This window comes from Bubalus kerabau, chromosome 12, assembly GCF_029407905.1.
Source record: "Bubalus kerabau isolate K-KA32 ecotype Philippines breed swamp buffalo chromosome 12, PCC_UOA_SB_1v2, whole genome shotgun sequence".
NCBI classification, from domain to species: Eukaryota; Metazoa; Chordata; class Mammalia; order Artiodactyla; family Bovidae; genus Bubalus; species Bubalus kerabau.
The window spans coordinates 34,996,642-35,009,285 of NC_073635.1; the positions used below are offsets into that span (position 1 = coordinate 34,996,642).

The 12,644-nt window shown below is 42.4% G+C and overlaps 1 protein-coding gene across 4 annotated transcripts in view; it reads right to left on the reverse strand.

The window, feature by feature from the left end:
- Nucleotides 1-12,644, reverse strand: part of TNFRSF19 (TNF receptor superfamily member 19) — a 90,957-nt gene that overhangs the window by 55,443 nt on the left and 22,870 nt on the right. For all 4 annotated transcript variants that reach the window (XM_055542542.1, XM_055542541.1, XM_055542540.1 and 1 more), the window contains exon 3: nucleotides 11,823-11,933. In XM_055542542.1, coding sequence (XP_055398517.1) covers nucleotides 11,823-11,933 — 111 coding nt within the window. The remainder of the gene's footprint in view (nucleotides 1-11,822; nucleotides 11,934-12,644) is intronic.

A 12,644-nucleotide genomic window follows, 5' to 3' on the forward strand; every position in this document is an offset into this window, starting at 1 on the left:
CACTACAGCATCTAACCAAAATAGCATCCAATCTTTGGGGTTTTCCCTCATGACTCTGGGCTAGGAGGGGGTGATTTCTCTGGTAGACTGCTTTCTTTGAGTACAGAAGCAGAAGAAGTATGGATGGGTCTCTGGAGAGGAGGCAGGGAGCAGGCTGCCCGTGGTGGATCTGCTTCATCTTACTTTTGACAGACCCTCCACTTGACCAAACTGGACAAGCTTCTCTGAGCCAATTTCTTGACCATGCCCTGTTCTTAGGTCTGGTCTTGAAGAGCCCAGGTGTCTCCCATTCTCCACACATGCTTATTCTCCGTATCTGACCAGCTCTCCTCACCCTCCCCCCCATCCTCCCCACTCAGGGGTGATGTCTGATCATATGCCCACCTTCAGCAGGAATCCCCCTGTCTGTTTAGCTGGGATGCCCCTTCCCCTGATGCTTCCTTTTCGGGAGTTCCCACCCCGATCCCCATACTGCTCCCAGGCGCTTGCCCCCCCACATGTCCACCTGGATTTGAAACTGAACCCAGTTGTAGGCTGAAGTCTCTGCTGCAAAAGCTCCTGAACAGAAGTTCTTTGTACTGCTTTAACCTCTGTCCGACACATCCCAGGTGGCCCTGAGTTCTCCCTCTGACCCTTTTATTAGAAGGAGTGTGTGTGTGTGTGTGTGTGTGTCTAGCAGGGTGTGGTGTGGGAGGGAACAGTGAGTCAGTCACCAGCCTGGGCTCTAGAATTAGTGACATGTTTTGGCTCAGTTGGTAAAGAATCTGCCTGCAATGCAGGAGACCCCGGTTCGGTTCCTGGGTCAGGAAGATCCGCTGGAGAAGGGATAGGCTATCCACTCCAGTGTTCTCGGGCTTCCACTGTGGCTCAGCTGGTAAAGAATCTGCCTGCAATGCGGGAGACCTGGGTTCAATCATTGGGTCAGGAAGATCCCCTGGAGATGGGAAAGGGTACCCACTCCAGTATTCTGGCCTGGAGAATTCCATGGACTGTATAGTCCGGGGGTCACAAAGAGTCGGACACAACTGAGTGAGTTTCCCCACACTTTCACTTTTGTTTATAGAGGACCATCTCCCATTGATATCCATGCTAGAAACACATGGAGGCTTCAAGACAATACTATGGCCTTTATTTTTTAAATTATGACCTGCCGGAGACATGGGTTCATTCCCTGAGTTGGGCAGACCCCCTGGAGAAGGGAATGGCAACCCACTCCAGTATTCTTGCTTGGAGAATCCCATGGGCAGAGGAGCCTGGTGGACTACAGTGCTCCTCAGCCATGAATTCCCACTTCTCCAGGATATATGCAGAGATGACCCCCTCCCCCTGTAAAATCCCACCACAGCGCACCCCACACCTGCTGCCAAGTTTCTGAGTCATCCCTGTTCCACCATCCTCAACAAGAGACACTGAGTAACTTTTCTTTAGCAGTAGTTAAGCCAATGTGTAATAAAGAACTGCCTGCTGTTTAAGATGGATGAACAAATATTGTGCATTTTCCTAAAGTGTGTTATTATTACTACCATTACTACTGGTGCTATTATTTAACTCCAGGGAGCAAGCCTGTAAAGGTCATGGCAATATTTCCTGGTTGGCAAGGCCAAGCCTTCCTCCAGGGAGGGCGCGGATGCACCAAGCGGCTGCCTTGTCTTGGTTCCGAGGCAGCAGGAGGCTGGACAGAGCCGGCGGCCATGGCTCTGTCACTCTGCCCAATATTTTTAAGCCACATTTGGTGGCTTTCCAGTAGCAAAATGACTCAAAGTAAACAGTCCTCAGATCCCCTTCTCTCCTCCCTCCCTCTGCAAAGCCAGAACCGAACAAAAACACAAGTGGATCCCACCTACATGCTGGGGGAGCAGGCCCCCACCCCCAACAGGGGAGATCCTCCCAGACCACGAAATGTCCTGGAGACACACTCTGGGTACTCTAGCCGAAAGCACTATTTATTTGTGCGGCCAGTGACTATTAACTTGGGTTCTTTGAACTTTAAAAGCTCAACTTGGATGGAGAAGAAGTTATTTATAGAGAAAATCTAGGGCACAGAAATGGGAATGATGAATTAGATTCATGTGGCCGGTGTTTAGAAATCAGCTTTTTAATTTCCCTTAATAAAATAACACCAAAGATGCATCCCCTGCCCCAAACTTTCGGTTTGTGAAAACCCACAGTTGAGTTTTTCTAAAGAAAAATGACAAGCTAGAGCTTGTTAATATCTGCCAAACATCACTAGGCTCGATTAGGTATAATTAAACACAAATAAAGTGAGCAACGGTGTAATTAAATGGCAGAAATGAATCCTTTTATGCTTGAAAATTACACTAAATTTTGTGTAACTTTGTTCATAAGGATGAAAACAATTTTCCAAGAGGGAGACGTCTTTAAAAATAGGAAGCCCCGCATAGACTCGCATAAACTCTTGTTGTTTACAAGAGTCAATTTTTTCACATTAACTAAAATCATCCCAATAATTGCTTAGCAAAGCTTACTTTGAAAACCATGCCAGAGACTTGAAGTCTGTTTCCAGAGGCTCATGCAAAAACTAGTTTCCTGATTTACTGCTGAGAGGCGACCGAGTTAAAAGCTCACTGTTGGCATCAATACTCGGTGCGGGGGAGGGGCTGGGCAAACTCGAGATGGTGAGAATCCAAGTCTTACGTGGTCACTTCGGGAAAACGAAAATATCATCTCCCACACATCCCAATGCTGTTTGCTCTCATGAGCCCCTGGGACGCCACCTGACACTCAGGCACACGGTCCTGGTCAAAACACCGGCGGGGCTGCTCACAGAGCCATGGAAACCACACGTGGTATTTTTTGCCTCAGAAATAGGAAAAAGACATTATTCATTATCTTTATCATAGACTCTCAAAAACTAAAACCTAAACCATGCAGTGGGGGAGACAGTAAATATGGCTCAAGGGAATAAAACCCTCAAAACAGACTCCGAATGGTTCCATGACTTACCACATTACTTTCCAAAAGATTCAGGAAATCTACTTCCTAAGCTGAGTTACTAAAAAGTCTTTTTTTTCTTTTGAAGATTTCTCTTTTGTTCCCCATTTAAATTCCTCCTTAATTGAGTTTTTAATTTTAAATAATAAAGAGTTTGAGCTAACATTTGCATGGATCATATATTGCTGATCAAATGTGCTGTGCTGTGCTTAGTCACTCAGTCGTGTCCGACTCTTTGCGACCCCATGGACTGTAGCCCGCCCCCCCAGGCTCCTCTGTCCATGGGATTCTCCAGGCAAGCATACTTGAGTGGGTTGCTATACCCTCCTCCAGGGAATCTTCCCAACCCAGGGATTGAACCCAGGTCTCCCACATTGCAAGCAGATTCTTTACCCTCTGAGTCACCAGGGAAGCTGATCAAATACATTTGTCTAATTAAAATAATAAAATTTTGCATACAGGTTAATTATGTATCAGTATATGTCATGTAAAATATTAATTACATATTCTATAAATGTAATATACACTGTATATGTATTTATACTATATATGATCTGTGCTGTGCTGTGCTAAGTCTTCAGTTGTGTCCAACTCTTTGCAATCCCATGGACTGTAGCCCACCAGGCTTCTCCGTCCTTAGGATTCTCCAGGCAAGAAGGTTGCCATTTCCTTCTCCAGGGGATCTTCCTGACCCAGGGATTGAACCTGGGTCTCCTGCATTGGCAGGCAGATTCTTCTCCACTAGCGCCACCTGGGAAGTCCCTTATATATGAGCTATGTAATATCAATTATGTAATGCTAATATAATACATATTTACACATACAAATACATATGTGTACTTACGTGTTTGTTTACCTTAACATATCAGAGATTCCAGTGACCCACTGATAATGACCACTATCATGGCTCCATTAATGCTACATGAGTACTGAAATGTATTAATTTGTTGTTACAACCATCTTAAGACTGGCTTGTACAGTAAGTACAACCATGTTAGTACTGGCTTGGCCAAAAATCTCATTTTGGAAAAGCCAGAACGAACTTTTTGGCCAACCCAATACTATATCAATGTAAGTAACAAAATGAATATGAAATTTTCTTTAAAAAGGGCCTAAATGAGAGAGATGGTGCCTGGGGCTCTTGGGCGGGGTGGGAGGGGGGCGGTTAACCTGGGAACCAAATGGGCTGCTGAGATGTTCCTCGGCACAGAAAGCCCGGCCAGGTGCGCCATGCCCTGGCAGCGATAGGCAGAGGGTAGCCCAAGTGGCCCTGCCACCCTCCCCACGCCATCACTCACGAACAGCGGTGGTGGACACACCGGCTAATCTCTGTGTCTCTGGTTCCCCATCTGTGAACAGGAGCAGCTAGACTCCCCTCTTCAGACCTACGCTGTGAGGATTTCTGATGGCATACACGGAGATCACACAGAAGCCGGCTCGTGACGTCAGCCACCACTGTCCATTCTTGTTGCATGATCGGTATGACTGAGTCACGGTGACAGACATTTTGAGAGAGAGGCCTTATTTTTTATAAGAAACACCCTGCAGATGCACATAACAGAAAGTATACACACGAAGTCTCAAAACAAGTACTCGTTTAAAAAGTGGCCAAAGATGGAAAGGGTGTCCATCTCAATGAGCCGCAAGGATCTTATGGAACCTGGGGCTGCAGGGTAGACGCCTTACACTCTCACGACTGGGAGGAAGTGAAAAGCGGTCGGAACCATGACCAACACCGCAGGTGAGTGGAGAGCATAGCGCCCTGGGTGAGTGCTCCCTGCGGCTGGCAACAAGCCCCACTGCGTGTCCTAAGGGTAGGGACCTAACCATGGGGGAGGAAGCCAGACACCTTGCGAAAAGGCAGGGCTGAAAGCTTTCCAAAGAAAATAATAATTAGGAGTAATAAAACCACAGATGGAAATTTTAAGTATACCTGCTCACCCAACGAATTTCCAAGCTTGAGTTTTAAGATACAGATACATGTTTGCAATTCAAAGAACTGCATGACCCAGACTTTGTTATTTTAGAGAGACACAATAGTAGAAAATATAAGTTTTAAATTATGTTTAGTACAGCAAAATACATTATATAGTAATGTTAGAAGAAAGATTATTTGAAAGCTCTATGTTTGGTGAAAATGCTCCTTTTAAAATTCTTAACATGAAGAAAACTTTGGTTGTGGGTATGGATCATTTGACCCAGCTTTTCTACTTTTTCATAACTAATCTAAAAGTATTTATTGTGCTTTCACAATATCAAACACCACAGGTAACCAAACTGGTAAGCTTCAGTTTAAAAGGCAAAGATGTTTGTACTCATCTGCTTCCCTACAAATGAACAGATTCCCCCTCCAAATTATGTATTTAATATTCCAAGAAGAAAGCAATTAGATTATTTATAAATGTTGATATCTAACAATTTAACAAAAACTTAGTTAAAAGAAATGTTTTACCTCACTTTGAAAAACTTGGAAGTGACTCATTAACCAACTGAACATACCTGCTGATTTAAGTAATTTATCTGATTTTAATATACTCAGAACTTTTCTTTCCTCTGAAAGATATATGTACTTGCTAAAAATTTAATAAAATCAGCCTGGAAGGAAAAAACAGCAAATTCACGGGTAGGCAGTTTGGAGATTTCTAGTTCCAAAGTAATGGCTTATATTAAAAAAAAAAAAACAAAAACCCTCATATCCTTTGCCTTGGTTAATTAATGGGGAAATAAAAATATTTTTTTACTTCCATTGGTATGTTTGAATCCTTTGTCTTTCTTATATTTTACAATTTAGAGCCTGAGCAAGGCTTACTTGCTAATTTTATTTACTAAGAGCTAAAACCAAACTAAAAGACTTGGCAAACATATTATTAATAACACACTGATCACACATTCATTAACTTTTATATTACTAGATTTAACTGTTACCTTTCTTTCCAAGTGGCTCAGACGGTAAAGAATCTGCCTGCAATGTGGGAGACCTGAGTACGATCCCTAGGTTGGCAAGATACCCTGGAGGAGGGCACGGCAACACACCAGTATTATTGCCTGGAGAATCCCTATGGGCAGAGGAGCCTGGCAAGCTGCAGTCCGTGGGGTCACAAAGAGTCAGACACGACTGAGTGCCGAAGCACCATGTACACTATGTACTAGCACTTACTTTCCAAAACCTATTTGAGGTTGACCGATCTGTTCACTCCTCTAGCAAAGACACATTAAGTCTGTTAAACGGAGCTGGGCAGTCTGTGTAGACAGTGAGGGTGAAAGCTGACAGGCTGCCTGCCTGCAGAATGGATATATCAGGACATGCAGGAACACCCTCAACATATGTAAATTTCTGCTTCCGAGTGGGTCTTCAGTTCAGTTCAGTTCAGTTGCTCAGTTGTATCCAACTCTTTGCGACCCCATGGACTACAGCACACCAGGCCTCCCTGTCCATCACCAACTCCCACAGCTTACTCAAACTCACGTCCATTGAGTCGGTGATGCCATCCAACTATCTCATCCTCTGTCATCCCCTTCTCCTCCCACCTTCAATCTTTCCCAGCATCAGGGTCTTTTCCAATGAGTTAGTTCTTCACATCAGGTGGCTAAAATATTGGAGTTTCCACTTCAGCATCAGTCCTTCTAATGAATATTCAAGACTGGTCTCTTTTAGGATGGACTGGTTGGATCTCCTTGCAGTTCAAGGGACTCTCAAGAGTCTTCTCCAACACCACAGTTCAAAAGCATCAATTCTTTGGCACTCAGCTTTCTTTAGAGTCCAACTCTCACATCCATACATGACTACTGGAAAAACCATAGCCTTGACTAGATGGCCCTTTGTTGGCAAAGTAATGTCTCTGCTTTTTAGTATGCTGTCTAGGTTTGTCATAGCTTTTCTTCCAAGGAGCAAGAGTCTTCTAATTTCATGGCTGCAGTCACCACCTGCACTGATTTTGAAGCCTCCCAATATAAAGTCTCTCACTGTTTCTGCTGTTTCCCCATCTATTTGCCATGAAGTGATGGGACCAGATGCCATGATCTTAGTTTTCTGAATGTTGAGTTTTAAGCCAACACTTTCACTCTCTTCTTTCACTTTCATCAAAAGGATCTTTAGTTTTTCTTCCCTTTCTGCCATAAGGGTGGTATCATCTGCATATCTGAGATTATTGATATTTCTCCCGACAATCTTGATTCCAGCTTGTGCTTCATCCAGCCCAGTGTTTGTCATGATGTACTCTGCATATAAGTTGAGCAAGCAGGGTGACAATATACAGTCTTGACATACTCCTTTCCCAATTTGGAACCAGTCTCTTGTTCCATGTCCAGTTCTAACTGTTGCTTCTTGACCTGCATACAGATTTCTCAGGAGGCAGGTCAGGTGTTCTGGTATTCCCATTACTTAAAGAATTTTCCACAAAATTTGTTGTAATCCACACAGTCAAAGGCTTTGGCATAGTCAATAAAGCAGAAGTAGATGTTTTTCTGGAACTCTCTTGCTTTTTTGATGATGCAATGGATGTTGGCAATTTGACCTCTGGTTCCTCTGCCTTTTCTAAATTCAGTTTGAACATCTGGAAGTTCATGGTTCACATACTGTTGAAGTCTGGCTTGGAGAATTTTGAGCATTCGTTTGCTAGCGTGTGAGATGAATGCAATTGTGCAGTAGTTTGAGCATTCTTTGGCACTGCCTTTCTTTGGGATGGAGAAGGCAATGGCACCCCACTCCAGTACTCTTGCCTGGAAAATCCCATGGATGGAGGAGCCTGGTAGGCTGCAGTCCATGGGGTCGCTAAGAGTCGGACACGACTGAGCGACTTCACTTTCACTTTTCACTTTCCTGCATTGGGGGAGGAAATGGCAACCCACTCCAGTGTTCTTGCCTGGAGAATCCCAGGGGCAGGGGCGCCTGGTGGGCTGCCGTCTATGGGATCGCACAGAGTCGGACACAACTGAAGCGACTTAGCAGTAGCAGTTCTTTGGGACTGGAACGACAACTGACCTTTTCCAGTCCTGTGGCCACTGCTGAGCTTTCCAAATTCACTGGCATATTGAGTGCAGCACTTTCACAGCATCATCTTTTAGGATTTGAAATAGCTCAGCTGGAATTCCATCACCTTCACTACCTTTGTTCATGGTGATGCTTCCTAAGGCCTACTTTGTGTTCCAGGATGTCTGGCTCTACGTGAGTGATCACACCATCGTGATTATCTGGGTCATGAAAATCTTTTTATACAGTTCTTCTGTGGATTGCCATCTCTTCTTAATATCTTGTGCTTCTGTAAAGTCCATGCCATTTCTGTACTTTATTGTGCCCAACTTTGCATCAAATATTCCCTTGGTATCTCTAATTTTCTTGATGAGATCTCAATCTTTCCCATTCTATTGTTTTCCTCTATTTCTTTGCACTGATCACTGAGGAAGGCTTTCTTATCTCTCCTTGCTATTCTTTGGAACTCTTCATTCAAATGGGTATATCTTTCCTTCTCTCCTTTACCTTTAGCTTCTCTTCTTTTCTCAGCTATTTATAAGGCCTCCCCAGACAACGATTTTGTCTTTTCTTTTCTTTTTCTTGGGGATTGTCTTGATCACTGCTCCTGTACAATGTCATGAACTTCCATCCATAGTTCTTCAGGCACTCTATCTATCAGATCTAATCCCATGAATCTATTTCTCACTTCCACTATATAATCATAAGGGATTTGATTTAGGTCTTACCTGAATGCTCTAGTGGTTTTCCCTACTTTCTTCAATTTAAGTCTGCATTTAGCAGTAAAGAGTTCATAATCTTGGCCATAGCCAGCTCCCGGTCTTGTTTTTGCTGACTGTATAGAGCTTCTCCATATTTGGCTGCAAAGAATATAATCAATCTGATTTTGGTATTGACCATCTCGTGATGTCCATGTGTAGAGTCTTCTCTTGTGTTGTTGGAAGAGGGTGTTTGCTATGACCAGTGCATTCTCGTGACCTGCTTCGTTTTGTATTCCAAGGCCAAATTTGCCTGTTACTCCAGGTATCTCTTGACGTCCTAGTTTTGCATCCCAGTCCCCTATAATGAAAAGGACATCTTTTTTTGGTGTTAGTTCTAGAAAGTCTTGTGGGTCTTCATAGAACCGTTGAGCTTCAACTTCTTCAGCATTACTGGTTGGGGCATAATCTTGGATTACTGTGATACTGAATGGTTTGCCTGGGAAACGAGCAGAGATGATTCTGTTGTTTTTGAGATTGTGTCCAAGTACTGCATTTTGGACTCTTTTTGTTGACCATGATGGCCTCTCCATTTCTTCTAAGGGATTCTTGCCTACAGTAGTAGAGTGGGTTTCCAGAATCTAATGTTTCAGGGACATCATTACCTTCACTTTTAGTCTTTTTCCCTTTATTTGTCCTGGACATTTTTAAAATGAGGAAATAGATCATAAATACTAATAAACAAAAAGAGTACGCATAGGAGAGTTATTCATTGCTTCCTTTTGTTGCTGTTAATGAAATATAGTTAGACAGCTATTGCAACAATCAGGGAAAATTACTCCCTAATGAAAAATACTTCTTCTGGCTATCCATGGGAAATTATGAAATATGGAAACTACTATCAGTTAACCTCAGAAGATGAGTTTTTAAAAAAAATTTTGGAGCTGATAGAAACTTCATCTTCATTTTCTAGATAAATGATGAAGGTTAGTGAACAGTTTCTTAGAAATGACTTAACTCATCTCTTCAAATCTGTGAGTTTTCATTCTGATTTAAGAGAGATTTGGAAAAAGAACTCTGAGGAGTAGAAACACTGCTATTTTCCTCCCAGGCATGATTACATTCTTAACTTTGTCGATAGATTCCAGATATGCAGTCTGCCATTATAAAGGACCTTTTTACAATGGACAGGGATTAAAAAAAACATCAGTCAGGGTACTCCAGTTAACTTGACTTTGCAGAGTTCAAAACTCAGCCAGTTTCTGCCCAGACGGAAGGCCCAGGAGGCTGAAAGCCATCGCATATTAAACACAACACCCAGACAGGCCATCCACAGAATTACTTGTGGAATGCATAATTCTTTGTTTCCCAATGTTTGCAGATCATCAATCAAAAGTCCATGAATGACAAGACTCAACTTCAGAGCACAGTGGACTGGAGGGGAAAGGACTTCTCTTTGAAAAGTCACTTAAAGAGACATTTTTTGTTTCTTTTCTAACAGGAAGATCTTGGTGCATTATTTAGAACAAAACGATACATCAACTGTCCACAACCGGTAACATCTTCGAAAGGTCAGTCAATAAAGCAAATGTGTGCGTAGCTTCCAAGGTGCTCAGGACAGAGAAGGGCCCCAGAACACCCAAGATGCCTCTTAGAACACGGCTGACTCATAAGCAGTCCTGAAGATGAGTCTATTTAAGATGTTCCTGAAAGGAGCTTATACTCAGCATGCTGCTGCTGCTAAGTCTCTTCAGTCATGTCCAACTCTGTGTGACCCCCTGGACGGTAGCGCACCAGGCTCCTCTGTCCCCAGGATTCTCCAGGCATGAACACTGGAGTGGAGCCATGCCCTCCTCCAGGGGATCTTCCCGACCCAGGGATTGAACCTGCATCTCTTAGATCTTTAGCATTGACAGGTGGGTTCTTTACCACTAGCACCATCTGGGAAGTCCATACTCAGCATGGGAAAAATAATAATCACACTGGCATTGTTGAAAGAATGTTCAAAACTCTGGCTTGGAAAACAACTGCTCCCTTGGAGCCTGGTTACTTAAGACATTGTTGGACTCTGTTCCTTGACTAGCAATGGTAACCTTCATCTTAAGAAAAAGAAGGCCCAGTAAATAGGAACATTAACATATTCTGCTATCAATGCTTTATTTTTAAATCATTAGTAGAATGCTGATTCTTTTTAATTAATGCAAATAAACCTTAATGATTCTTTTAATTTTAAGGAGATTGTTTCAGGGCTTCTCTGGTGGCTCAGTGGCAAAGAATTCTCTTGCCAATGCAGGAAACAAGGATTCAATCCCTGATCCAGGAAGATCCAACGTGGTACAGAGCAACAAAGCCACAAATACTGAGCCCAAGTTCTAGAGCCTGGGAGCCACAACTACTGAGCCCACGTACCATGACTACTGAAGCCTGTGTGCCTACAGTCTGTGCTCTACAACAAGAAAAGCCATCACAGTTGAAAGCCCACACACTGTGACTAGAGAGTAGCCCCTACTCTCTGCACCTAGAGAAAAGCCCATGCACACACAAGAATAAATAAATAAAACTATTTAAAAAAATTATTCTATTGAAGTATAGTTGATTTACAATGTTATGTTAATTTCTGCTGTGCCACAGACTGATTTAGTTATACAAATATATACATTCTCTTTCATTATTGTTTATCACAGATTATTGAATATAGTTTCCTGTGCTACACAGTGAGACCTTATTGTTTAATGATTCTATTCTTTTAATAAAATATGGTAAACATTAAAGTATACAGAACTATGAGTTATGGTTACCAGAATCAACTTCTTTTGTCTCAGTGAGACACATGAATCGAACGTATTGAGAAGGGAATTGTTCAATACTTGGCTAAAGGAGGAAGTCATCACCAGTCATCAACTGGAAAAGAATTCAGCTGATAAGAATGCATTTAAAAAAACACAGACGTGGGACTTCCCTAGTGGTCCGTGGTTGAGAATCCACCTTGCAGTTCAGGGGACCCATGTTCGATCCCTGGTCGGGAAACTAAGATCCCACATGCTGCAGAGCAACTAAATCTGTACGCCACAACTACAGAGTTTTCACACTGCAGCAAAAGATTCCGTGTGCCACAACCAAGACCTGAGGCGTCCAAGCAAATAAGCAAATAAATATAAATAAAAAACACAGGCGTACGACCGTCCCACACACCCAACAGTTACCTTGGACAACTCCATGCCTGGCCCACACTGGTTGCACAGAACACAGCTTCCTGACTGGTCCCTGAATTCCTGCTGTCCGCAGTCTCCTGTTTCACAAATCACTCCACACGCCTGAAAAAAAACATTTCACAAAACGTTATCTTAAGGTGAGGTAATTTTGTTTTTCACAAAAAGGGAACAGTATCTTCAGTATTATCGACATAACCACTGAAGGTAAACATTAATTCAGAGTGAGACCAATTCAGTTTCCACTTTAGGAAGGAAAACCACTTTCTGGAAAAGTCAGCGAAACAATTCAAGCCCGAGTCCTCTCTCTGCTTCTGAATGAGAACTCCCCTTTTCTGGAATCAATCGCCATCTTCTTCCTACACATTTGTGAACCCAAGGTAAAAATTGCTAGAAGCTATTCTCTTTTCTAAGTGAGAAGATGACTTAAAAGAACAGATATGCAGAGACCCAGGGTACTTCTTCAACTGGAAAAATTCTGAATTTAAAAATTGTATTTTTTTGATTTTTAATATAAACATATTCAGCTATAATGAATTGAATAATAAATAAATAAATGGAACATATAGACTGGCCTCAAGAATTCTGCTATTATCTTTTAGACATATCTAACACCCAACTTTGATGCAGAAGTTTCCACCTTTTCAGTTGAATTACATTTACTTAGAGTCCATCATTCAAAAAATTCTGACAATACTGAGATCAGTAAAATTCCTAATAATTATGATGATGACAAAAATGGCCAAATCCTCTGCTCTTCAAAGTAAAAGTGTTACTTTCCTATTGATTGCCATTTTGCCACTTAATTGGGACCTA